At 33.6% G+C, this 26,233-nt stretch overlaps 2 protein-coding genes and 1 long non-coding RNA gene across 14 annotated transcripts; 2 read left to right on the top strand and 1 right to left on the bottom strand.

The window, feature by feature from the left end:
* Positions 1–860: 860 nt before the first annotated feature.
* On the bottom strand, positions 861–10,761 carry LOC118052646 (uncharacterized). Of its 5 annotated transcripts, none has more exons than XR_012169233.1 (5): positions 10,521–10,761; positions 8,960–9,055; positions 7,211–8,013; positions 4,235–4,314; positions 861–884 (listed from the first exon to the last, which is right to left on the bottom strand). It is a non-coding gene; the product is annotated as an uncharacterized lncRNA (long non-coding RNA). The 5 variants fall into 5 exon arrangements; XR_012169232.1 differs by lacking the exon at positions 861–884 and adding an exon at positions 2,958–3,341; XR_004688228.2 differs by lacking the exons at positions 861–884; positions 4,235–4,314 and adding an exon at positions 6,070–6,440 and having other exon boundaries at positions 7,211–7,268; positions 7,955–8,013; positions 10,521–10,756.
* Positions 10,762–13,887: 3,126 nt separating this feature from the next.
* Positions 13,888–18,417, top strand: LOC118052619 (probable methyltransferase PMT8). Of its 3 annotated transcripts, none has more exons than XM_035063618.2 (9): positions 13,936–14,040; positions 14,131–14,237; positions 14,595–15,034; positions 15,154–15,318; positions 15,437–15,619; positions 15,776–16,370; positions 16,821–16,933; positions 17,008–17,228; positions 17,823–18,417. In XM_035063618.2, the coding sequence occupies exons 3-9, from the start codon at positions 14,789–14,791 to the stop codon at positions 18,142–18,144; spliced, it is 1,845 nt and encodes a 614-aa protein (XP_034919509.1). In that variant the 5' UTR covers positions 13,936–14,040; positions 14,131–14,237; positions 14,595–14,788; the 3' UTR covers positions 18,145–18,417. The 3 variants fall into 3 exon arrangements, with proteins under 3 accessions (XP_034919507.1, XP_034919509.1, XP_073263750.1); XM_073407649.1 differs by having other exon boundaries at positions 14,131–14,250; XM_035063616.2 differs by lacking the exon at positions 14,131–14,237 and having other exon boundaries at positions 13,888–14,040.
* A 2,415-nt stretch (positions 18,418–20,832) lies between these two features.
* On the top strand, positions 20,833–25,424 carry LOC118052616 (probable methyltransferase PMT3). 6 transcript variants are annotated; one of them, XM_035063613.2, is made up of 9 exons: positions 20,833–21,018; positions 21,136–21,256; positions 21,659–22,090; positions 22,214–22,378; positions 22,497–22,679; positions 22,836–23,430; positions 23,796–23,908; positions 23,990–24,210; positions 24,847–25,424. In XM_035063613.2, the coding sequence occupies exons 3-9, from the start codon at positions 21,845–21,847 to the stop codon at positions 25,166–25,168; spliced, it is 1,845 nt and encodes a 614-aa protein (XP_034919504.1). In that variant the 5' UTR covers positions 20,833–21,018; positions 21,136–21,256; positions 21,659–21,844; the 3' UTR covers positions 25,169–25,424. The 6 variants fall into 6 exon arrangements, with proteins under 6 accessions (XP_034919504.1, XP_034919501.1, XP_034919500.1 ...); XM_035063610.2 differs by having other exon boundaries at positions 21,654–22,090; XM_035063609.2 differs by lacking the exon at positions 21,136–21,256.
* Positions 25,425–26,233: the final 809 nt, after the last annotated feature.

Below are 26,233 nucleotides of genomic sequence, written 5' to 3'. Positions count from 1 at the left end.
AATAAGACTCTACCGAATTAAATGTAGAATTTTTTTTTTTATGAATAAAAAGTCAAATTTAAATTCCGAATTATTAAATGTAGTGCCCTGTACGTAGATCTTCATCTACAACATTATGAGGACCAATCAAAGGTGTTTTCAATAAATACTCCAAATCTTTAAATCTCATAATGCAGTACACGTTTAAAATCTTGACAAATCCTGAATTGTATTTACGAAGAATTCAATAAGTCTTAGCGAAATCAATTTCAAAGAAAGAATAAAGTATATTATCCAGAAAAAAGAATAATATAATCTTGTAAGGGTTATTCAATAATGATTGTACCCGCAATTATAATAATCAAAATTGTTAATTATTTGTCATTTTTTTGGATTTGTTTAATTTCATACACGAAATTAATTATTTGTTTGTAAATGCAGTATCTTTCAGTACTATACATGGTAAATACAAGAAATTACAAGGGTATCTATAATTAATGCACATTAATTAACATTCTAATAAAAAAAAATTATCTAAATGTAATTCTATAAATTTTTTTTTATTCTTTTTTATTGCTCAGGAAAATAAATTAAAAAATCAACTACCTTGTAAAAAAAATAAAAATAACAGAGGCCTATCCTTTGTTGGGAATGCATAGTTGTAAGGTTAAATCATGCCATGAGTAATGGTATGACAAGAAGTGGTAGCTGTTGCTTTTTAAATAGCTTTTCATGTCAAAAAGCATGCCAATAATGTTTTTTAAAAATCATTTTTGATATCAGCACATCAAAACGATTTAAAAAGTACAAACGTACTTAATTTTAGCAAAAAAAAAAAAATTTCAAAATTTGTTCAAAAACAGGTTCGACCTCAGAACAGGCTCACAATGAATTCCACAGAAGACCTGTAACAGATTCCAAATAGTTTGAGACAAATAGCAATATTTCTTTCATTTACCAGGTCTCTATCACACTCAATATGATGAAAAATTATTAAGTATCTAATATAATATAATATATATATATATATACAGTACTAACTTTTACCTATATACTAGAATAATAATGTGATATAACGGGTTAACGGATTCGACTTCATATATATATATCCAAATAATATTATAATACAATCACACATCTAGTCCGAGATTATGGACTAATTCTCTTGTTGTCATGTTAATTCAAGTTGTGATTTAAAAAATAAAACAAAAAAAACACCTTGAAATAGAATCTTTTTAATAAAATAAAACTTGCTCAAAATAAAATACAATTCTTGATTAACCAATCATATCAAGGTTTTATAAATATAATTATATGTGCGTGTCCGTACAATATAATATTACAAGTTCTTCACAAACACACATATACCGTAATTGGCAACCAATATGAGATTCCACTTGTAACTAACAAAATACCCCAGCCATGATCAACAATTCTTTAACATAATTTAATAATGTCAACAATATAGTTTTCAAATTAGCACGCACGTCAAAATATGCTAACAGTGGCAGAAAACATTGACACACAAATAATCTCTTGTAGGTTATCTTTGAGATTATGGCAAATAATTTTTTTAAGTGTTTTTTATTGAAAAATATATTAAAATAATATAAAAATTTATATTTTTAATATTAATATATCAAAACAATAAAAAATATGATTTTAATATTTTTTTTAAAATTACGGTACAACCAAATCCCAAACAATGCCATATGCGATAATAATACAAGGAAGATGCTGAACATGTCTAGAGTCGGCAGCTGGCTAAGTATATGGCTATGAAGGCTAGCTAGCTAGCTTTCTGATCCCAGATCAGAAAACGTGTCTTGCAGGTTTAAGATCAGTCAGTACTGATGACGAGAGAGATGTCTTTGCCATGCCAGCCCATTGATTTGCGCCGCAAAGGCAAGGGAGCCCACATGCAGCCATAGCTAGCGAGCGAGCGAGCTCACACGCACAGAGATAACTTTGGTAAAACAAAATTAATTCATCCATGCCCATGACTATATATCATATGATAGATATCTTACATGAAAATATATGAGGTACTAAATCAGAGTCCCCCCCATAAAAATATATCCCAGATGAAAATATATGTTTTTGAAACCAAACGCTTGTAAAAATACATATTATAAAATTATTTAAAGAATCAAATTTTATATTGATATTGCTTTACTCAGCTTTACTTGACAGAATAAGTGTTTAAGACTTTAAATCGCACCTTATCAATTTTTTTAATTAAATTGACCTTGGATTTGGGTTTCTTCAAAAAGAATCAATTTTTGTGATAAATGGTTTATTCTAAAATTTATATATTATACTTTTAGAATTATTTATTTAATATGGGATATGTTCAGTAACACCTCTCCACTTTTCTTTTCTTTTTTATGAATTACGAATGATCTGTTAAGCACATGTTATAGCCATTAAAAACACTGCTTAACATAAAAAATACAAACATTGCTTCACAGAAAAAATTAATACAAATATATAGGTGTAAAGTGAGGCAACTTACAAACAAAACAAATAGCTTGTAATCAAAGACGTCATGAAAACTAAAACAGAATAAAAGTTACATATCTCTAAAAACTCTTTATTTGGCTAGACTATTCGCTATCTAATTCTTCTCTTGATAAACACCTCTCTATACTTATAGTCTATCTTTTGATAAAGTGTGTTAAAAGATAATATAAAACCATTCATTGTACTCATCTTCACAACTTATAGATTTTTGATAATTGAATTCTGATTATTGGATTTGGGTTTCATTAAAAAAAAAAAAAAACTTTAGATTTTAAAATGGATGATAGTTTATTGAATTTTAAACTTTTAAGTTAAATTGATGTTTTAAGAATAATGAAAATATTTGAATATAAAACTACGTGGGGTGAACGAGTCTGTGTTGCTACATTAACCAAAAGCCGTACAGAATGACAAATATCTTGGCAAAATTATTTCAAGACCTCCATCATAAACCGTTACATCATCATATAGATAGAGACGAGACAACACACAACTCGGCATTTACGTGGATGCTGAAGGCTCCATCCATTATTTTCCTGAAAATGTCAGATTTTATTAGCCCCCTATGAACCCTATATGGCTTTCAAGGGTGGTGCCTGACCTTCTCTGGACAAGTTCTTGAAAGCTATCTTCCAACAAACAGCTCCCCCTTTTCTCATGATGTTATTATCAGTGTCAAATGATCTTTACTCTCTCGTACCATTTTTGGTGTTCAATGAGCCTGATTTGTTTGTTTGTTTCCTACCCTCCCATTTTCCTCCATCTACTCGAAATCCCCCTCGACCTATTCCAATAATGCAGAGAGCTTGATCAAGGTTGCTCTCACCAGAAACCGTGATCTTCAAGCATGAAAGAAATCTCAATGAGTTCTTCAGCTCTTACACCATAATAATCATAAGATATTCTAGATGTTTAATTTAGAAAGACAATTAAATCTTGCCATTTTTTTCAGGTTATGAGACAGAGAGACGCGTGTCTAGGATTGTTTGGCCGTCGACAAGAAATGACAAAGAACAATATACTATTTCAGAGGCTGCATCCATCTTTCTTGTCAATCTGAGATTCTATGTACATTGGCCTACATACCCCATGATTAATCTAAAGTATTTTGGAGCTAGAGTTGGCATTATCTTGCTCATAATAGAACTTGCAGGGCTTTTGATTGGATTATTGATTTGGCTACTGGGATCCACATGCTCTCATCCAAACCAAATTATTTGACACGAAATTTTATGTGACACGGTATATGTGAGGGGGTAGGTAGCATCAGATATCGCCTTGTACTGCCGTCTCTGGCTGGGTAAAGAAACTCTCTCCATGTCTCCAGAATATATGATTACATGTTAGAATGTGATTAAAGTCATTGTAATAATCCTTTTTTCTGTATTATTTATTAAATATTCATCTAATCTTGTGGGATCGAAGCTTTTATATTCCTATGTACGCAAACGCGCCTGCGCCACGACCCCAGAGACCGGCCACCCCTACTCAAGTTCAAACCCTAAGAAATTTTACGGGCAGGCACTTAACCTAATAAATCTATGCCCTCCTCGCTAGTAAAAGATGAATATTACAGACTGCTACGAGTGCTGTAAAACAGGAAACTTATGTGAAACAACGGGGTTCCATTTCCATAATGCATGGATGATCTAGTACTAGTAACTGAAAACATAGCATTCCTCTGGTAAAAATAAAATAAAATGGGGTTATAGAGTTTCCAATAAACACTCACATGAAGGATCATGTCAGGATGCCTTGTTTGAGAGCTTTCACGAGCCTGTTGCCAAAACAAAAGTACAAACTATAACATCCCTGCATCAAAGTAGAATGGTTATTAGCTGATGTCAGTCTGCTTCACTTTAACAGAGCATGTGAAGATTTTTTGGCTAGTCTTGAATCCGCCACAAGGTAAGGAAACCTTAACAAGACAAGATGGTAGATCCAAAATTAGGGCCTTAACATCATTTTGCTTAGAGAGGTAAGCGCAAGCCAAATGTACAAGGCTGCTCTATTTTGGAGTCTAGTTAATAATTAAGTGCTTTTATCAATGCCTTGCAAATATGCATGAAAGATTATGGAATAAAATAACATGATATCAGTTGCATTTCCAAGCCATCAACATAATATTTGAAGCACAATGTATCCTTTGCAAACAAGAAATATAAAAGAATACAACAAAAATTAGCATGTCACTAACATGGCTTTATCTATCAACTAATTATTGTATATCGATCCACCGCTAAATCTGTTGTCTGGTATGGCATATCCGATTCAATAGTCTTCCAGGACAAAACAGAATTTTTCTTGTATGACAAACTATGCAATTAAGTAAGAAGCTTGATATTATCAAATCATATGATTATACAGACATGGATTTACTATTGATACATATCGTCATCGTAGGAAACTTGCAGATATAACTGTTGTTGTAATGAATTCATCCCTTGTTAATACGATTGATTGCGATGCATTCCAAATTATTTTTTAAACCCTCGAAGAACTTTATATAATTAACTCCAAAAGAAGATTATGCAGAATATCTATGATGTAAAGTCTCTTGTTTTATTAAATTCTCAATTCAAACAAAGGGTCACATGCATGTCCTGTCATTCTAGTTGAATGGCTACTCGAGGCTTTCTAGTTATTCCACTCAAAGACTCCCTCTACCCTTTGATGGATAATCTTGCACTTTCTCTTTACTTTCTACTTTAGTTTCCTCCACCGCACGATTAAGAAGTTTCGTAAGATGATTTTTATGTAAATTATTCTCTTTGGCATGTCCTGTCATTCTAGTTTTTTCTTCGCTTTCACAAATGCATGTGAAGATGCAAAGTATCTATTTAATATAGAACCAGAGAAACTAAAATAGCATCTACTAAGCTCAAAATTTAAATAAAAAAACAGCTAGATTTAATCCTTGTAGACCCTTCTAACTTCTATCCCAGCGATTTTGAGCTTCTTATGCGAGTTAGTGGGGGACAAAAGCAAGCCACTGCCCCCACCTGCCCCCATATGTTTGAAAACAAAACTTCTTGTACCATACAGAACCTGTGGTATTTTTCTTCATCTTTGACAACTTTTAGGTCAGTGGCCCCGGCTTTCATTTGGTTTCGTAAACAAAATGTGCCCTTCTTTTCCCTTTCTTCTTCTTTCTTCTTCTTTTTTTTTTTTTTTTTGTGTGTGCCGGCATCAATATGACAATACCAAGTTTTTTATAACTAGAAAAAAAGGATACCTTGGCGACTCTGTATTTCACAGAACACAAAATCACCATTATTTTGGTATTTCCTTCACATAGATATGACCACATTTTTTATTCTGATCAAAGAGACGCAGAACGTTAAATTTGTGCTGTCCAAAATACCAAGTTCCAAATCCACCGACACAAGAACAGCAATAGACATTTCTTTTTTTGGACAAGAGACAATAAGCGTGGAACAAACTCCGTTAATCTTCAAGATTGCTTTCACTTATTCAAACCATATTCAACTCAGCAAGTTGATCCGAGAACCCCCCCCCCCACTATTCAAAGCTTATCTCAGGGTCAGTTTCAAGTTGAACAAAAAATTAAAAAAATAAAATAATACAGTTTTCATAAAAAATAATTGATACATGAGTTGATCCTAGGCACTTTCAGACCAGTATGCTCCAAATAAAAGACAAACTAGACTTTTGGGCACGGCCAGTGCATAGGTAAATTTCAGAAGAATATGGTTACGGTCCTTAACATACATAAAAGGCCAGACAGGCCTTCAAATGAGTGCACAGATAAGCACTGAACAGAACGATGGTCCCTTTGTCATGGTGACATCCACCAGGTGCAAATGTTTCAGCACAGAGAACAACAGCATAGGCACACATTTCAAAAGATTGCCAGCAGTGAGCCCCCTTCTTGGCTATGGGCCGACTCCTAAATTTTAAGCTGCCTAAACGCAACCCTGCTTTCAACAACAGATTTATCACCGAACCATTCAAGTGACGACATGGGCATTTACTTGGCAACCTTATTTTCTATGAGGAAACGTTTTAAGCTCGAGGATGTGGTCGAATAATTAAAAATGATGAACTATTGATTTGTCAACCATTCAACATATCCTATGCTTCTTATAGGACCACACAGTATATCCTTCTCTTGCTACTAAATTAAACCGGTTATGGGATGAGCTTTTCAACATGGTCCAAAAGGAAAGAACAATTTTAACATTTTGGGTGAAGTCAAGAAACCAACTCGCCACAGATGAACTTATGGCTCCATCCACACATCTATCATTGCGAACCAGTATGTAACTAGAGAGGGATACATGCATGCAACATGGCAGCAGCAACAAAACTGTGTTAATGATATGACAGCAGTCTGAGAACATTGAGTTTAAAGAGGAGTGCTAAATTATGCAGAACTAATAAAATTTGGTATATAAAGTTGTGGGATTCAGATAATAGTTATTCAAACAACTCATTTTCTCTCTCATATATTAGAATGCAACAGTAGTTTACAGCTGTTCATCTGATTTTCAACATGAAAAATGTAATGAAGACGACGCTGTGAGCACTTTGTTAATAGATGATAGGTAAACCTCGAAGAGACCCATGCTACTGCTTGAAATTAATTATATTTGATTCAATTAATCATGGAAAAGTTACGCCATCAATAACAAAACAGATGCAGAATGACAGAGAACGAGTAAGACCTAGTAGAGAAGACACTCACATCATCTGGCATTCATTTAAAATTGAGCATATCGCCCAATCCTTGTTTAGCTGTCACTCTGAAAGGGAAGCATCAGACATGAAATTTTCTTAGAAAAGAAATTGATAATGATCAAAGAACTAAGAGAAGTGGATGGCTGCTCAATTTTAATTTCATGTATTACCCATGAAAATATATGGGTCATGGAGACACAGAAATAATCTTTTCTGCAGGGGAGAAATTTTAGAAGTAAAATTACTAATGTATTGCAGTTAAAAAAGAAGAAGTTAGAGATGTGTTGGATAAAGTTCCGAAAGTAGATTAATAACAAACTTTGAATTTGCTTAACAATATCCAAGCAGAAGGTAACAAGTAACTAAAAAAAAAACCAATTTTAAAACTACCGAGGAAAAATGAGAAGTTTAAAAAGTTTTGGAATTGTATTCAAAATTACATTTTCTCAAGGACTGCATATCTGGAGGAAACTCGTTTTATCAGGAAAACTCCCAGAAGGAAAAAAAAATTTCTAGCTTGTATATTCTCAATTGGCCAAGAAATTAATATTTTGGTTAGAACAATCTAGAAGCCAGGATCCAATAAAATTGTGACAATTAATGTGTCAAGGGAATGATATGTCCAAAAGCCTTTGTCCACCAATTTAGTACCCAACTATGTCATAACAGTACAACTCCCAATTACCTTCCACACATTTTCTTCTGAACTCTGAAATTTTATGTTTTTACCCACCAACTATGCTTTACATACCTTACTGGAGGACATGTCAATTGGTAGTGCTACTACAATCCCATTGATTTTATTTGAACCTGGAATCCCAGAGAAGAAATCATCAAAACTCAATATACGCAGATCCTATTGGAAGGAAACTAGAAGCTACCATTTTGATTTAGTATATTTAATACATGTCATTCAGATGCACGGCCAAGCAATATTCTCACTCAAAATCTAATGATAACAAATATTCATAGGGATCTTTATTGATGTTTTATCAAGTGTGGGAATTGGCATTTTTTTGGGTGAATCTTAAAGGCTTTTGCTGCACATGAACCAAGCTGCCAACCAGCAGCTCCAAATTTTCCCCAACTGGACTGGTTCACACTTCTTTCATTTATGTGAAAACCTCCTCCACAATAAACATACTTTGACTAGGATCAGTTCACGAATAGGAGGTGAGAGGTTTCTAAAGGTAGAATAACATGTTCATGGAATAGTCAGCACGGTCCTTAACCATAGTGGGCATGTCTTAGCATAGTTATCCATTAATTCAAGCAATTGCACAGTAGAGCAGATTATGAAAATTCAGAGTTGCTTACAAAAAGACCAGCATTGATTAAGGGAAGATGTCTCATCCTTCATCCTTCACCCTTCCACCAGGTGATAAGAGTAAGCACCACTTTGAAGGGTTTCAAAGTTGTAAGACCCTTGTGCTCGCACGCACACATACCCATCCCACATGCATAACCAATGCTCTATAAGATATCTACAGCTACCAACCCCAAAGACAGTGGGAATTATGGTCCATGTTGAGTGAATAGAATTCAATGATTCATTGTTTGTTAGTTACCAACTTCAATATCAAATATAATGCGAATACTGAAATACATGACATGATGAAAATAAAATTATCATCATCATGCTAAAATATGAAGGAAGACATCTCTTTCCATAATTGCATTCTGGATTTCTTTTCTTTTCTTTTTTTTCACCGGCAAACATAACATGCACAAGTAGAATGATATCAGTAACACTTACAAGCTCACGATGGTCAATGCTAGGATCCGGCTTTTTATCAATAACATGTGTTTTAAACCACTCAAAAACTTCCATTCTTTTCACAACAAAGTGTATCTGCACATATAATGAAGAAAAAGGAAAATAAATCAATAGAGTGGCAGACTCTTAAAAAGGTTGTAAGACATAATCATCATTTAAAAGCTGTGAAACCTTGAAACAAAAATTTCACGCACATCCATTTCCAACAATAAAAGTTGAAAAACTACAACCAAAATACAAGCAAACAACCTCGGTTGAATGATCATCCAAAAACATGTTCAGTACTAAGTTTGAAAACACACAATAACTTCTCTCTCCTCAATGACTGCATAACATATCATAGCACATCATCCGTCCATATCACAACTCAATGGATTGCAACAGATTGTAACAGCCCCATAGTTTCTCTATTTTGAATTATTCAAATAAGTTGTACAGATTGCAACAACCCTTAAAGTTAGGAAGCAGTTTTGAACTGCTCTATATTTTAGGATTTCAAAACAAATGTCTGTTGTCCTGTATGTGTATTTAGCTGCTGCAAAATGTATATGAAAGACAGAATTGATTTCATCATTCTCTCATGGTATCAGAGCACTAAACCGATCCAATTTTTTTTTTTGGTTTCCCCCCCTGTTCATTAGCACTCGTGGCTACCGAGTCTAATCCTGCAACCATTCTCAACACCAATGAATCACACCAAACTCTCATCAGCATCAATGTTGCTGCTCAGGCCCCTCTCAAACTCACCTCTACCATTTACCTCTCTTGGAAACTACAGTTCCAAACCTTATTCATTGGCTGTGACCTTCTTGGCTACATTGATGGCTCCAAACCATTCCCGCCAGCTACCTTGACACAAGCCAATACCACCAGATCCAATCCCAATTACACTCTATGATCACATTGTAAAAAGCATCTAGTTCGGGGGCAAAAAAAAGAGTTACCGCCAAACTTGTAAACACACAATTCATTCAAAACAAATAAAAAAATTGTCTATCTCAATTTTCTTTAAAAAAGACAACGCTATCAATAATGTAACCATTAGAGTGAGGTATTATAAACTAAATTAAACCTCTAATTCTCTATCAACTAGCGTTCTGTTCACTGCTATATAGTTGTGAATGTAAAATGAAAGGCTGAATCAACACCTGAAATCACAATTTCTGCATGTCAACAAAGTAAAAAATAAAACATAAAATACACTACAGAGAGCATGGCTATTAACTGATTTACAGAGCCAAATCCAAACACGGTAACAAAAATAGATTACGCGACAAGCCAAAAGCTCGAATAAGAGCAAATTGACCTCGACAAGGAAAACTAATAACCAACTTAATATTAAAAAAAAAAAAAAAACGAGTAAGAGAAGAGTGAGGGCGATTGACCCTGTCGATGTGTCGAAACTGAGCTCGCACCCACCACTGTGTCGGTGAACGCGGGACTGTCCACTTGATAAATAGAAATTTACAAAACTCGGTACGTCAAATATAATTTAAAAGGAGAAATTGATGAAGCTATAAAATAAGAGTTGATTATTTACCGAGTGAGGGAGTTTCTTCAGCTTCGATCTCTTTCCTCTTCCTCTTCTTCTTCTCCTTCTCGAAGGCGTTTTCTACTTCCTTTTTTTAAATGATTCTGCAATGGAATCTTTTTTTTTTCTTGTTTTCTACGCCATGTTTGGGGCTTGGAAGGTTAAGATTTTTGAAATCAACGATTGAGCTTTGTATGAATGGAGAATTGGAAATCCCTAGTTATTCAGCGCCGTCGTTTTACTGATTCTATTCCTTCGCGCCTTTAAGAAAAAAAAAAAAACTAACTAAAACTAACCAAACGACAGTCCATCTTCGTGATAGCGTTGTGCATGTCACTAGACAAGGATATTAATATGATGTATCGTTTGATTGATTTTTAAAGTATTTTATTATTAAAATATAAATTAAAATAATATTTTTTTAATTTTTAAAAATTATTTTTAATATAAATATATTAAAATAATCTAAAATTACTAAAAATATATTAATTTAAAAAAAATAAAAAAAATTTAATTTTTTTCAAAAGTACTTTTTAAAAGCAAAAATAAACATGGTTAAAAAAATATATTATGGGAAGTGAAAGTTATTTTTTTTATTTTTTAATGTTTTAAAATATTTTTATTTTTATTTTTAATATTAATATGTTAAAATAATAAAAATTATTAATTTAACACTAAAACAAATTAAAAACACAATTAATGCTATATAATAACTAAATACTTAAAACAGTTACACAGCAAGAATTTGCGCCGCCAAAAAGAAAAAGCGTCTATCGCAAGTTTTAGGTTTTTAACAATGTTAATAAAATAAGCATGATTTTATGTAATATTTATTTTACTAAATTAAGAACAATTACACTTTCATATATAATGGATGTGTTTGTAGCTAAATTACATAATATATTTAAAAGATTTGTGAAAGCTCATGGAGCTTTACTACTCCTTGACCTTTTATTTTTTTATTTATAAAAAATAAAATATTTTCAAATAAATCTTTTAATAGTCTAATTGGATGAAATTATTATTGTAATTATAGTAAAATTACTAAATTAAAAGAAAATAAATAAATTTGGCCCATGCATGCGGCCCGGCCAAAATCCATATGCTTGGTTTATTTTTAGGCCTTAGCATGTTGGGCCACTTACACCTTTTTTTTTTTTTCAACCTTTAATAATTAAATTTTAATTAAAAAAATATTTTTAATTTTTTTATTTGATTGATTTTGAATTTATTTTTATTTTTTATTAAATAATAAAAAATTAATTAAACCCATTAAAAATCATAACATGAATTATGAGTTTACCAAGTTAATCCATATAATATTTTAACTTATACAAACTAGAAGTTAGTATCATAAACTTTTTAATTTAAGATGCGTATTGGTTTTTTTTCACGAGGCATGAAAGTAAGAGAATCAAGAAAACTATATATTGTATTCAATCAAATCCACGTCAAGGCCTTTTTAGTTGTTTAAAAGTTTATTTAATTATGTATTATTTGAATTCTTATTAATTTTTTTGCCATAACCCTTTTCTTAATAAAATCGCGAAATAAAGTAATACAGTGATATTTATTTTAAAATTTGGAAGTAAGAAAAAAACAATCTGATATATTTTAAAAATTTTAATTACCTTTTGATTTTACTTTTAGGATAGGGGATTTCTAAATTAACTTTTAATCCATACAAAATTAAACAGTGATGCTAGGTTGAAAAAAAATAAAATGCTACAAAATCATACAATTATGGTTAAAATGTTTTTCATACATATAAATCCACCACTGTTACAATTTAAACATATAACAATAACAACAACCACAAGAATTACTAAAAAATCGATGTTATAGTAATATAATTAAATAATTAACTATACATGGATACTCAAATGATCAAAATTGTATCAAGCCATGCACGGGACTAGTTTCTTACATGGTTATGAACATGATTTGGCCTGCAGATTGATTTAGATCCAATATTTTTATAAAATCAACTTTTAAACAAGTTTAATATAGTAGATTAACACATGACTTGATGGATCAAGTTAAAACTGGTAAAAATTTAATTTATTTTTTTATAATATTTTAAAATGATACTATTTATTTATTTTTTTAAATAAAATATTAAAATCACTCAACTTGAGACAGGTCACAAGAATAAAATAAATTTAAACCCTCGTTTAGGATTGCAGTATAAATAAAGGGAGGCAAAAACTTATTTTTATTTTATTAAAAAAAAAAATTGTGTGTTTTCAGATTGTTTTGTAAATTTTGATATTAAAAATAATTTTTTTAAAAAAAAAAAAAAAATATAATTTTAATATAAAAAAAACTACTTGAAAAAAAACCCACTTAAAAACTCAAAAACACCGCTTTAATAATTTGCCAAGCGTGGTTCAGAGATTCACTTGCTATTTTTTAAACTCGGCACGGACCTCGCATCTCACAAACTCTTCCTACTTGGGGTAGCACGATAACTGCTAGATTTCTCCATTCCAAGCACGTAACTTATTGCTAAAATATTATAATTTTGGGCACGTGCATGATCCATGCACTTAGCCAGTCAAATGAAGTCGGTCCTCTCATTTCTTTCCCTGCGTGTAACCACCACACTCTTCCTCTTTATTTTTCAAATCACAAAAATTCTATCTTTTCTTTTCTGTTTTGAAAATAAGAGCGTAGTTTACTAAACAGTAAGAATTCATTATTTAACATATTATTTTAAAATAATAAAAAATCTAGAAAAATCTCCCAAGATGGTAAAAACACTTGCAGTGATGGTTATTATCTTGTATTGGTTTTTTTGTCGAATAATTTATAACTTCAAACATATGATATTTTTAGTATGATGGGAAAAATATGTGCAATATATTTATTATTTTATATTAAATAATAATTATTTTCAAATATCTATAATAAAAATATTTTAAGTGCTCCTTTGGCACGCTTATGCTTTTGCCTCTTTTAGTGAGGTGTAATGTAATAATAATTAATTTTTAAAGTGTTTTTTTATTTGAAAATATATTATAATAAAATTTATTTATTTTTTAAAAATTTATTTTTGATACTAGTATATCAAAACATTTTAAAATAAAAATAAATTAATTTAAAAAAAATTAATTTTATTAAATACCATTTAAATCGCGTTCACAACATCTGAAAATAAAAGCAAAAGCGTAACCAAAAGGAGAGGCAGAAGCTTTGCCTAAACAGGCCGTTACAGTGATGCTTATCTAACGAATCATCAGTGGTGTCTGTTTGGTTGATAGAAGGGACTAAATTGTCAGAGAAATACGAGTAACAAAATAAGGGACCGAAAGCACCAAATTGACAAAGTACAGGGACATACTTTGTAAAAATCAACACGAACTAAAATTTTAATATTAGTAATACTCAAACTCTGTTTTCAGATCCACTCACCATCACCATCATCATTTATTGACTTCCTTGCTTGCATCTCAAGATCTAATCTGCGCCATTTTCTTCTCCCCAGAGCACCATTCTCATCCTCAATTCCCCATCTTAATTTCAGGAGGTGAGGTTGCTTATTCGTAGCTTGTTATTTTTCTCCATCCTAAACCCAAAAAGCTATAAAGTTTGCAACTTTCTTCTTGATTTGCAACAGTGGCCGCATTGTTTTTTTCCGGGTCTGATGATTGCCAGGATTGTAACTTTCAAGTCTTGAGATTTTGTTAGCGATCAGGATTTCTTAGCTGTATCCAATTATAGCTGGCAAGTTGACGTTGTCGGTGCCTTTTCATTTTCTCTTATAATTAATATTACTATTGCCATGATGTAATCAATGATCCTGGATTGAAATGGGTTTTCTTGATTACCTAGCTATAATTTTTAAGTTTGTCTCATATCTATCTCTAGTTAATACCGTCTTCTTTCCTTTTTATGATTAAATTAATGGCCATCAATTATGGGATTTTGTTTTAGTTAATGTTTTTACATAGATTCCATATTTAGATTTTTGGAATATAGGATCTTTTTATTAGTTTATTTTTTTATCGGGATCTATATAATAAATCTTTGCTTTCTTTTATGGATGGTTAAGTCCTGACGTGAATTATTTTTGGAATCAAGGTTGGTGGTGATAAGGAGCTCCAGGCAATCACTGAAGCGAATTAAACAACCGAAGTACTGGATTTGGTGTTGAAGTTTTGTTCTGGATATCCATTACCTATCGTGGATCTCTTGGAGAGGGAAATGAGGTTCTGATTTTAACTTGAAGTGAAAGTAGAAGGGAAATTTTCATTTTCTGCTCCTGGTTGCGAAAGATGTCGAGGGGAAGAGGTGACGGGGATCTGAAGAAGCGGTTGGTAACTTGGATAGTGGTAATTGCTATCATCTGTGGTTGTCTTTACATATATTCTCGAAACAGTGGAACATCTGCTTTGGAATATGGCAGTAAATCTCTAAGGAAGTTAGGTTCTTCTTATCTGGGTGGAGAAGATGATGGTGACGGTGCTTCCAACAAACCTGGCGAAGATCTACAGGATGATGTTATGCTTAAAAGCATTCCTGTGAGCAATTTTAAGTTGAATTAACCTTTTTATTTACTTGCTCTCAGGTCTAGATCTTCATGTTGGTATGAATTGCACTGACATAAGCTATACATTTATGATTATTTTCAATCTTGTAGGTTTGTGATGATCGACACTCAGAGCTGATTCCTTGTCTAGACCGAAATCTTATATACCAGACAAGATTGAAGCTGGATTTGTCTTTGATGGAGCACTATGAAAGGCACTGCCCAGTTCCAGAAAGGCGCTTCAATTGCTTGATTCCTCCTCCACCAGGTTACAAGGTAAAGTATTTCAGAAGTATTTTATAGTAGCTAGTTTGTAGGGAAGTATTGTTTTGGCCATGTGAATTGAATGAACCAGCTTAAAGTTTTATGTGTTTCCTATCCTTGATGGTTGCAGGTCCCGATCAAGTGGCCCAAAAGCAGAGATGTGGTGTGGAAAGCAAATATACCTCACACCCACCTCGCAAGTGAAAAGTCTGATCAGAACTGGATGGTTGTCAAAGGTGACAAGATTGAATTTCCTGGAGGAGGAACACACTTCCATTATGGAGCTGATAAGTACATAGCTGCAATTGCAAATGTAAGTAGTACTTCTCATGTAAATATGTGATTCTCAGATTCTCCATTTAATCTCATCCTCGGAATCCTGGTGCTGTGATAATTTTTGCGTTTTACTTTATACTTGGTTTTCCAAACTATCCTGGTTTTTAATACTATTTATGTTTCTCGCTGGCAGATGCTAAACTTTTCAAATGACATTTTAAACAATGAAGGAAGGCTCCGGACTGTCCTTGATGTTGGTTGTGGAGTTGCAAGTTTTGGGGGATATATGCTTTCTTCTGATATGATTGCAATGTCATTGGCACCAAATGATGTTCATCAAAACCAGATCCAGTTTGCCTTGGAAAGAGGAATCCCTGCATACCTTGGTGTTTTAGGGACAAAGAGACTTCCTTACCCAAGCAGATCTTTTGAACTTGCACATTGTTCTCGTTGTAGGATTGATTGGCTTCAAAGAAATGGAATCCTTCTTCTTGAGCTAGATAGGTTGCTTAGACCTGGAGGCTACTTTGCATACTCATCGCCTGAGGCCTATGCACAAGATGAAGAGGATCTGAGAATCTGGAAAGAAATGAGCGCCCTTGTCGAACGGATGTGTTGGAAGATAGCTGTGAAAAGGAATCAAACAGTTATCTGGGTCAAGCCTCTGACAAATGACTGTTACATGGAAAGAGAACCTGGTACTCAGCCTCCTCTCTGCAAATCTGATGATGATCCAGATGCAGTTTGGGATGTGCCAATGAAAGCTTGCATCACTCCTTACACTGATCGTGAGTACCATATCAGCCCTTTAAATTTCTTTTTGGACTTTCAAGATTAGTGTTAGTAGTCTCATTACGATTTTTTTTCAAGCATGACCTTTCAATGGAAGCAAATTAATTTTGGAAGGTAGAACAGGAAATTGCATATTTTACTTTACATCAATAAAATGCTCATGCAGTAAACAATGCTTTACGTACCCCTTTTGAGTTTGTGAGCTTTTAGCAGCACATACAGTTAACATGACAATTTGTGTTTGTTTAAATGTTTGATCTTTTACTGTTCATATATTGCTACTGAGGAAATAAAAAAAGAATCATTGGTGTAGTTAGATCCTCCTTGCCATGCTTTTGTTTGATTTTGCATTGCCCTTATTTGCATTTTTATAAGGTGCTTTTTTAGCTACATAGAATTTGTGTTGGAAGTAAGAAATGCACTGAGTATTTTAATGATCCCATCAGAACAACATAAAGCAAAAGGGAGTGGATTGGCCCCTTGGCCTGCTCGGTTGACCACACCACCTCCCCGTCTAGCTGACTTTGGCTATTCTGCTGAAATGTTTGAAAAGGACACGGTAATCTATCAAAATTTTCCAATCTGTTAAATGTTTGGAAGAGGCTGGTTTGTAACAGGATTGATATGTTGCAGGAAGTTTGGCAGCACAGGGTTGAGAATTATTGGAATCTTTTGAGCCCAAAGATTCAGCCTGATACCCTGAGGAATTTGATGGACATGAAGGCTAACCTAGGATCATTTGCAGCAGCCCTAAAGAGCAAAGACGTTTGGGTTATGAATGTTGTGCCTGAAGATGGACCCAACACTCTCAAAATAATATATGATAGAGGCCTGATAGGCTCTGCGCACAACTGGTGAGTTCCAAAAATTTTCTAATATTTGACATTGGGAAAATATTCAAATGTGTTGGGGATTAAATTTCTGAAAAAAATAAATAATCAAACCTATCTGTCGTGTTAGTAAAAATTCTAGATATTTATTTTATCAGAAAACTTAAGCATCATTAGGGCTGTGTCTATTCTAAGGTTATTTAGGTTTCTATGAGAAATCCTTCCGGCATGTTTTCATCAGATTGTAGAAAGTTTGTAGCCAATACCATTGTTACAACCACATGTTAGTTTGCTTGATGGGTAAATTTGATTTATTTTTTCAAGAAAAAAGAAAAAGAAAAGTATAGGAAGATATGATACAGCAGAAACTGTAATACAAACTCGTCTCTGAGAAACCATTTCATTGTAGAATATGAGGTTTTCCTTCTAGTTTGACTCCACATGATATTCTTCTCTTGCAAACACATGAGAAGGTTGGTTCTGCTAACTCTCTTATCAGGAAAATTCCTGCCATGGTACTTCCTAGGAGAGGGAAACAAAAACATCATGGAACTGCCAATTATATTTCTTGATCAGACTATCATGTGGTCTAAAATGATTTTTGTTTCCTATTGACAGGTGCGAATCGTTTTCAACCTATCCACGGACTTATGATCTACTTCATGCTTGGACTGTCATCTCAGACATCGAAAAGAAAGATTGTGGTGCCGAGGATCTGCTAATCGAGATGGACCGCATTTTGAGACCCACAGGCTTCATTATTATCCGCGATAAGCCATCAGTGGTGGAATTCGTAAAGAAACATTTGTCAGCACTGCATTGGGAAGCAGTGGCTACAGGTGATGTTGAGCAGGACACCGAGCAAGGTGAGGATGAGGTGGTGTTCATCATCCAAAAGAAGATGTGGTTAACAGGCACAAGCTTCAGCGTCACTGAATAAAACAGCCAACCATGATTTCCAGACTCTTGCCCTTTTACCTGAACATTGCAGGGGCTGAAGGTAGCCCATGTCGTGCCCGGTGGTTTATATGATTTTGTAGCATTTGATGTTTTAGTTTATTTCTTCTCCTTAATCTTATATGAAAGCAGAATTTTTTATCCAGGTTATTTATGCTCTATTATTCATTATAAATTTAATCGCTGACTATTGATTAAATTAAATCAAGGCTCTTATAGGAAGTGTGGAAATTGAAGCATTCATTTTACAGGAGTCTTCTTGTTTGTCATGCACTTTTAATTTTTTGACCGAGCTTTTATTAACTCCACAATTTTTTTTCACCGACTCTGGAGCGAAGGAGTCAGAACCTTCAAATATCAGGAGAACATTATAACTATAGCGAGATTTTTAAAATATTTTATTTTATTAATCTTTTTTTTTTTACTTTGTTAAAAGATTATTATAATTCTTTATATAAAAAAAAAAGAAAAACTCAAATAATATTAAATAAAAAAAAATATTATTTCAAGTAAAAAAAAAACTAGAAGAGCATAATAATACATGATTGGAAAATAAAAATAGAAAATAAAAATAACCAATGAAAATATTTATTTTATAAAAAAAATTGATGCATTAGACTCTCCAGTTAGAAATTATCTTCCAACATGAATATTTTTTGTGTGGACTTTTTTATTGTGAATCCTAATATCTTAATGTAGATTACCAGGTTATAAAGCCCTAACAAAACATCTTAATATAGATTATACCATTGTAAATTACTAACTTTATACCTTGTACAAGCTACCTTATCAAAGATTTAACTACTAATATTTTCAATAACAGCTGATACAAACAAAAACAATAATTATTTTTCCAGAACATCTCTTTCTCTTTCATGAGGGGGAACCTTCTCATTCCCTTTCCTATACAAGTATCTCTTGTTATGCAATCTTTTCTAACAATGATTTTTCAACAATGTATAATAACTAATCATTTGAAATTGTTGAGTTTTCGAGACACATCTTTTGCAATCTCCAATCATTGTGATTTGACAGAATGATAAAATTCTTTAAAATTTATTGGACTCTAATGAGAGTGTTTGACTGTTCGTTTTAACCTGTGTTTCGCTAAATTTTGAATTTTTTTTTTGCTAAAATTGAGTGCGGTTTATACTTTTTGAATCGTTTTGATGTGTTGATGTTAAAAATAATTTTTAAAAAATAAAAAAATATCATTGACATGTATTTTGGCATGAAAAACTGTTTAAAAAGTAACCGCTACCACACTGCCAAACACACTCAATATCTACTGATATAGCTAAAAATAAAGGATAACATGGTTTATTATACGTCTAGACTTCAAAGGCTAGGAATACTATAATTACTAGGAGAGTTCTAAAATACTCAATTTTATTTATTAATGCTTCTACTTGCCAAAATGTTATTATAATTTTTTATACAAAAAAAACTACAAAACCCTAATAATACTAGATAAAAAAAAATAAAATAAAAAACTATCATCTTTAAATAGAAAAAAAAACTAGAAAAACATACTAATACATAATAGAAAAAAAAATAGCTAAAAAAAATATTTATTTTCTCATCAAACTTTAGCATCACTCGATTCTTTTTTTAATGAGAAATAAAAGATTGAGATATTATAGGTATATTTTTTTATATCTTTTATTTTAAAATGTTAAGAATTCACTTTAAAATTGTTTTAAGATAAATTTATTTATTCTGTCTAATTTTTTTATCAATTATATTTTTATCTTTTCTACTCTCTTTTTTGTTCAAAATATTAACCAAACACAATCCAGATACACTACAGTCCCTTTCTTTTTAGAGTATGAATCATGAACTTGATCCTTGAAGCACAATAATATTCATTATCCTGGGCTAGGAGTTAGGACAAAATAACTCCTCAGTTATGATGAAATTTATTGATTTATTGAAAAAAATATTTTAATTTAAAATCTTAAATTGTTAAGTGACGAATTTAATTTAAATTATTTATACATAACCTGTCAAGGAAATATATCCATCCAAAATGTTAAATGACCAAGTAATTATCAGATAAATTGTTTTAAATTAATCAGAAGAATAAAATTATTTGGTTTTAACTCCTCACCATTTGGTGATCATTAATTAGGGTTTTGAACTCAATTTGACCGAATCTATAAGCTTAAGGAATATTCTAAAAATTATTTTATATTAATTATTCAAATCAATTCACAATCTTCTTTTGAAGAAATAAAACAAAATAATTTAGCTAGCAAGAAAATAGAGAGTTGACCATACGATAGATAGGAGTAGACAACTAGATTCCTCTTGGTTTGACTCTTGACCAAAACCTAACCCCCATCCCTTGTAAATTCTAAACTAACTACTGTAAAACACAACAAGAAATCTTCAGACCTGATTACATCCCAGGAATTTTTTTTTTATAGTTATAAAATTCGGATCCTTCAGTGAGTTGATTTGAGATTTTATCGATTTATCGATTTAAATAATAATAAAAATAAACCAGGGTTGATTTGTGACGCTTCGTAAAATAAGATAAAAAAATCAACGAATTATTAAAAAAAATATTAATTTGATTTTTAATTTTTTAATTAACCTGAATTAAATTAGCCATGTTATTTATGTAAGGGGTTAAGAAGATGTTTTTTCTCAATAAAAAATGCCATTGTTTAATTTATGTAGTGGCTCAGCATCCCCCTTTCTCTACTCCACATTTAGCCCATCCAGGTACCTGACATCATCCATCAATTTCTTTTCTTGCAGTTCAAGATCCAAGCCTGTCAATTTTCTCCTTACAAATAGAGAGAAAGAGAGGGAGGAAGAGAGCAACATTGTCATTTTCATGCTTCTACGTGTGAGTTTATACTGTACTAATACAATTATGCAACAGTCTTAAAGTTTGTAACTTTCTGTATGGTTTGAAACATTGCCGACATTTGTTTTTGACATGGGTTCGATGATGTCGTTACAGTAATTAAAGACACAGAGTATTCAAAGTGTTGAAATTTTTGTGATCTGGGTCTTCTTAATCAATCGGTTCCAATGCTTAACTGGCAGCCAGCAACTTGTCGGTGCTTTTCGTGTGATATACTGTATTATTGCCCTTTTGTTTATCTGACAAGATCATGATGCTGCTTCATTCAGCTGGGTAGATTTGATTTAGTTATTTCATTTCAAAGTTTTCTTAGATCTACTGTTCTTGCTAATCTCATGTAAGTGCAATAGCATGCCACATTCTCGTAGATGGAATGTAGTTCTTTTGTTTGTTTTGTTACATTTGCTATCTTCTTTTTAATCTCTGAGTAGTGATCTTCTTCTGTATGAATGATTGGCCTGATAAAGGTGTGATTTCAGTTTTTGTTAATGTTTTGACATTGGATTGTATGAGTTGGATGTTTGCAATTTAGGGTTTGTTCTGTGATTTGCTAGACTATTGTGCCTTGTGTTATGGATGCTTTAGTCCTAACTTGATTTATTTTTGGAATCAAGGCTAGTGGTGACAAGAAATTTGAGGCCATGATGAAGGGAATTCAATAGCGGATTTGCATTGGGTGGTCATTCATCACTAATCACTAATCACTAATCACTTGGAGAGAGAAATGAACTTCTGATTTGTCTTCTGTATATTGAAGTTACAGTGGAAGAGGGAGATTTTGTATTTTTATTACGTGTTGCAAAAGATGGCAAGGGGAAGAGGTGATGGGGAACAGAAGAAGCGGCTGGTAACTTGGATAGTTGTATTGGCTATTGTTTGCGGTTGTCTTTACATATATTCTCGAAAAGGTGGAACATCTGCTCTGGAATATGGCAGTAAATCTCTAAGGAAGTTAGGTTCTTCTTATTTGGGTGGGGAGGACGATGGTGATGAAGCTTCAAACAAATTCGGCGAAGATCTACAGGATGGTGTTATGCTTAAAAGCATTCCTGTAAGCAATTTCAAGATGAGCAAATTTTATGTTCACTTGCACTTGGGTTCACGTTTCTCTATTTTGGAATCAGTTGCACTGATATAAGCTATACTTCTCTTGTAATTATTTTCAATGTTGTAGGTTTGTGATGATGGGCAATCAGAGCTGATTCCTTGTCTAGATAGAAACCTTATATACCAGACAAGATTGAAGCTGGATTTGTCTTTGATGGAGCACTATGAAAGACATTGCCCAGCTCCAGAAAGGCACTTCAATTGCTTGATTCCTCCTCCACCAGGTTACAAGGTAAAGTTTTTCAGAAGTATTTTGCAGTAGCTAGTTTGTAGGGAAGTATCGTTTTGGCCATGTGAATTGAATGAACCAGCTTAAAGTTTTATGTGTTTCCTATCCTTGATGGTTGCAGGTCCCGATCAAGTGGCCCAAAAGCAGAGATGTGGTGTGGAAAGAAAATATACCTCACACCCACCTCGCAAGTGAAAAGTCTGATCAGAACTGGATGGTTGTCAAAGGTGACAAGATTGAATTTCCTGGAGGTGGCACACACTTCCATTATGGGGCTGATAAGTATATAGCTGCAATTGCAAATGTAAGTTAATAATTTTTCTCATGTAAATGTGTGATTCTCAAGCTTCAATCAATTGCGTTTCATTGAAATCCTGGTGATGCAATATTATGTTTGACTGCACATGCTATCTCCAAACAGTCCCAGTTTTTTTATTTTGTTTATATTTCTGGTCGGCAGATGCTGAACTTTCCAAAAAACATTTTAAACAATGGAGGAAGGCTCCGGACAGTCCTTGATGTTGGTTGTGGAGTTGCAAGTTTTGGTGGATATCTTCTTTCTTCTAATATCATTGCAATGTCATTGGCACCAAATGATGTTCATCAAAACCAGATCCAGTTTGCCCTGGAAAGGGGAATCCCTGCACACCTTGGTGTTTTAGGGACAAAGAGACTTCCTTACCCAAGCAGATCTTTTGAACTTGCACATTGTTCTCGTTGTAGGATTGATTGGCTTCAAAGAAATGGAATCCTTCTTCTTGAGCTAGATAGGTTGCTTAGACCTGGAGGCTACTTTGCATACTCATCCCCTGAAGCCTATGCACAAGATGAAGAGGATCTGAGAATCTGGAAAGAAATGAGTGCCCTTGTTGAACGAATGTGTTGGAAAATAGCTGCTAAAAGGAATCAAACAGTTATCTGGGTCAAGCCTCTGACAAATGACTGTTACATGGAAAGAGAACCCGGCACCCAGCCTCCTCTCTGCAAATCTGATGACGACCCAGATGCAGTATGGGGTGTGCCAATGGAAGCTTGCATCACTCCTTACTCTGACCGTGAGTACTGTAATTGCCTTTTATACAGTGGTCCAATCTCATAGAAATGGAAAAAACCCAAAACCTTATAATTTTTATCGGGGAACTTCAAAATAGTGCTAGTATGTCACTTGAAATAGAAACATCATTTGGAATTTGATCATGTTATTAATAAATTAAACATGGCAATATGTTCTTGTTTACATATTTGATCCTTTGTTGTTCACGTGTTGCATGCTTATCACCTAGGTACCTCCTCAAGATTGCTTGTCTTTTGATGTTTTAACACTTTCATCTGCTATGTTGTTAACTGCTTTTTTAACTGCATGAAACTTGTACTGGGCAGTTAGAAATGCACTAACTAAATATTGTGATGATCCCACCAGAGAATCATAAAGCAAGAGGGAGTGGATTGGCTCCTTGGCCTGCTCGGTTGACTGCTCTACCTCCCCGTCTCGCTGACTTTGGCTATTCGAATGAAATGTTTGAAAAGGACATGGTAATCTATCCAAAAGTTGCAGTAAGTTTACATCTGTGTAAATGCAAGTAGCTAGTTTAAAACAGGTTTGATATGTTGCAGGAGGTTTGGCAGAAAAGAGTAGAGAATTATTGGAATCTTTTAAGCCCAAAGATTAGGCCTGATACACTGAGGAATGTGATGGACATGAAGGCAAACCTAGGGTCATTTGCAGCTGCTCTGAAGAGCAAAGATGTCTGGGTTATGAATGTCGTGCCTGAAGACGGACCCAACACTCTCAAAATAATATATGACAGAGGCCTGATAGGCACTGTGCACAGCTGGTATGTTGGAAATGTTATTGACGATATTATATTTGAATTTTTTAATGGTCTATGTGCATTTTACACAGATGGTCTATTTTTGAATGGTAAAAATAAGTGAAAAAGAAACCAAATGTGTGGATTTTGGTAAAGATTAAAAACAATTGCTCTTCAGAAACCAAACACTGCGCTGGGAGTGTATGCCTATGAAATATATAGATTTCTAAAGGGAAATTGATCCTTTAAGTTCTCTTGTTGTAAAAGATTAGCAGTCAATTCCAAAAAAATTTCAATGATTCACCAATTTGTTATGATGGGAGTAATTTTCTTACTGCTGTTATATTTGAAAGAGAAAAAAAAGTTTGAAATAGCGCAGGAGAAGCTGTGATGCTAACCTCATTCGTGTATCTGTGTAGTGTAGTCCGAGTCGCCATTTACTCTAAAACCTGAGGGGTTTTGGACAGTCTCACTCCACAGGGGAACTTGTCTTGTAAACATTAAAGGCTTTGAAACCTCTATCAGGAAAACTCTTTTGATGCTAGATTCATGGATAATCATGTTGCTTCCAAGAAGTTGGATGTGGAAGCATAGTGGAAGTGCTGATTATTTTCTCTCTCGCTATCTTTTGGGAAAATAATTTTGGTTTTCTATTGACAGGTGCGAATCCTTTTCGACCTATCCACGGACTTATGATCTACTCCATGCTTGGACGGTTTTCTCCGACATTAAAAAGAAAGGCTGCAGTGCTGTGGATCTGTTAACTGAGATGGACCGCATCCTGAGACCGACGGGCTTCATCATTATCCGGGATAAACGACCAGTGGTGGAGTTCGTAAAGAAACATTTATCAGCACTACATTGGGAAGCAGTGGCAACAGCTGAGGCTGAGGGGGAGTCTGAGCAAGATGAGGATGATATGGTATTCATCATTCAAAAGAAGCTGTGGCTAACAAGTGAGAGTTTCAGGGAAACAGAGTAAAACAGCTAGCCTTGTCATCCAGAGTCTTGGCCTTTCACCTGAAATAACCACTGCGTTGCAGGGCTTAAGGTGCCCAAGCAGAGCAGGTAGTTTATATGATTTTGTAGCATTTGATGATCATTTATTGAGTTCATTTGTTGCTCATTTTTTTCCATATAAAAGCAGAAATTTCTTACAAGCCATTTGTATTGTATTTTTATTCTTCATCAATTCAAAAGTCAAAACTGCTGTAATTTTATTTTTTTTTTTGGTTTTTTTCAACCATGGACTACAGTAGGAAATAAAGAAATAGCAACTTAAAAGAAACTGGCTGTTGCTTTGCTTGTTGCATCAAAAGTCGTTGATGCCTGCAGAGCTCATCATCATTTAGAACTTTTTCAGCCATGACTATGTACACAGGTTTCGAATCATGCACAGGTCATTATTTGTTAAATCCCTTCTGAGAATGTATGGGCCAGAGGCTTGACACCTCCATTGCCTGTGCAGAATCCATCCGAGTCCAACAAGGGCATTCCTAGCATACTTCAAGAAGATGCCTGGAGTCATTGATAATTCGACATCAATACATGTTTTTCAATGGAACCATGGCCGCAGGAAAATAAACATCTCGGAATCCTAGAGTACAGGAAATTACTGCATGATTCAAACAGAATTATAGCAAATGTTACTGCTCACGGCGTGGACACCGACGTTGTTTTATCCAATTATCAGAGTCTAAGCAACGAGACTTCATTTATCCATCCCATCACTAGGAAACTCTCGCAAATCTTTTATCTTGGTGATATTCCCAGCTAACCGTGTGAGTTTATTTGACCACCAGCTAACTTCCCAAAGAAACCAAGCGGATAGAAGAATACACATTAAGAAAAACAACCCTACTCAAGCCCTTGATGCATGCATGCCAGCAAGCCAGCCAGTAGCATCATCCACCCATTAATATTATGTAAAGTAGAAACAGTTTCAATTTATTCTTTTCTTCACACGGCAGGTGTGTCCTAAGACTAAACTAGCCCACATCCTACAGCAAGATTGATCCATCCCCTCACCCCCACACTAGGGTATACC

The sequence above is a fragment of the Populus alba genome, chromosome 2 (genome assembly GCF_005239225.2).
Source record: "Populus alba chromosome 2, ASM523922v2, whole genome shotgun sequence".
NCBI lineage: Eukaryota > Viridiplantae > Streptophyta > Magnoliopsida > Malpighiales > Salicaceae > Populus > Populus alba.
This window is presented reverse-complemented; position numbering and strand designations above follow the sequence as displayed.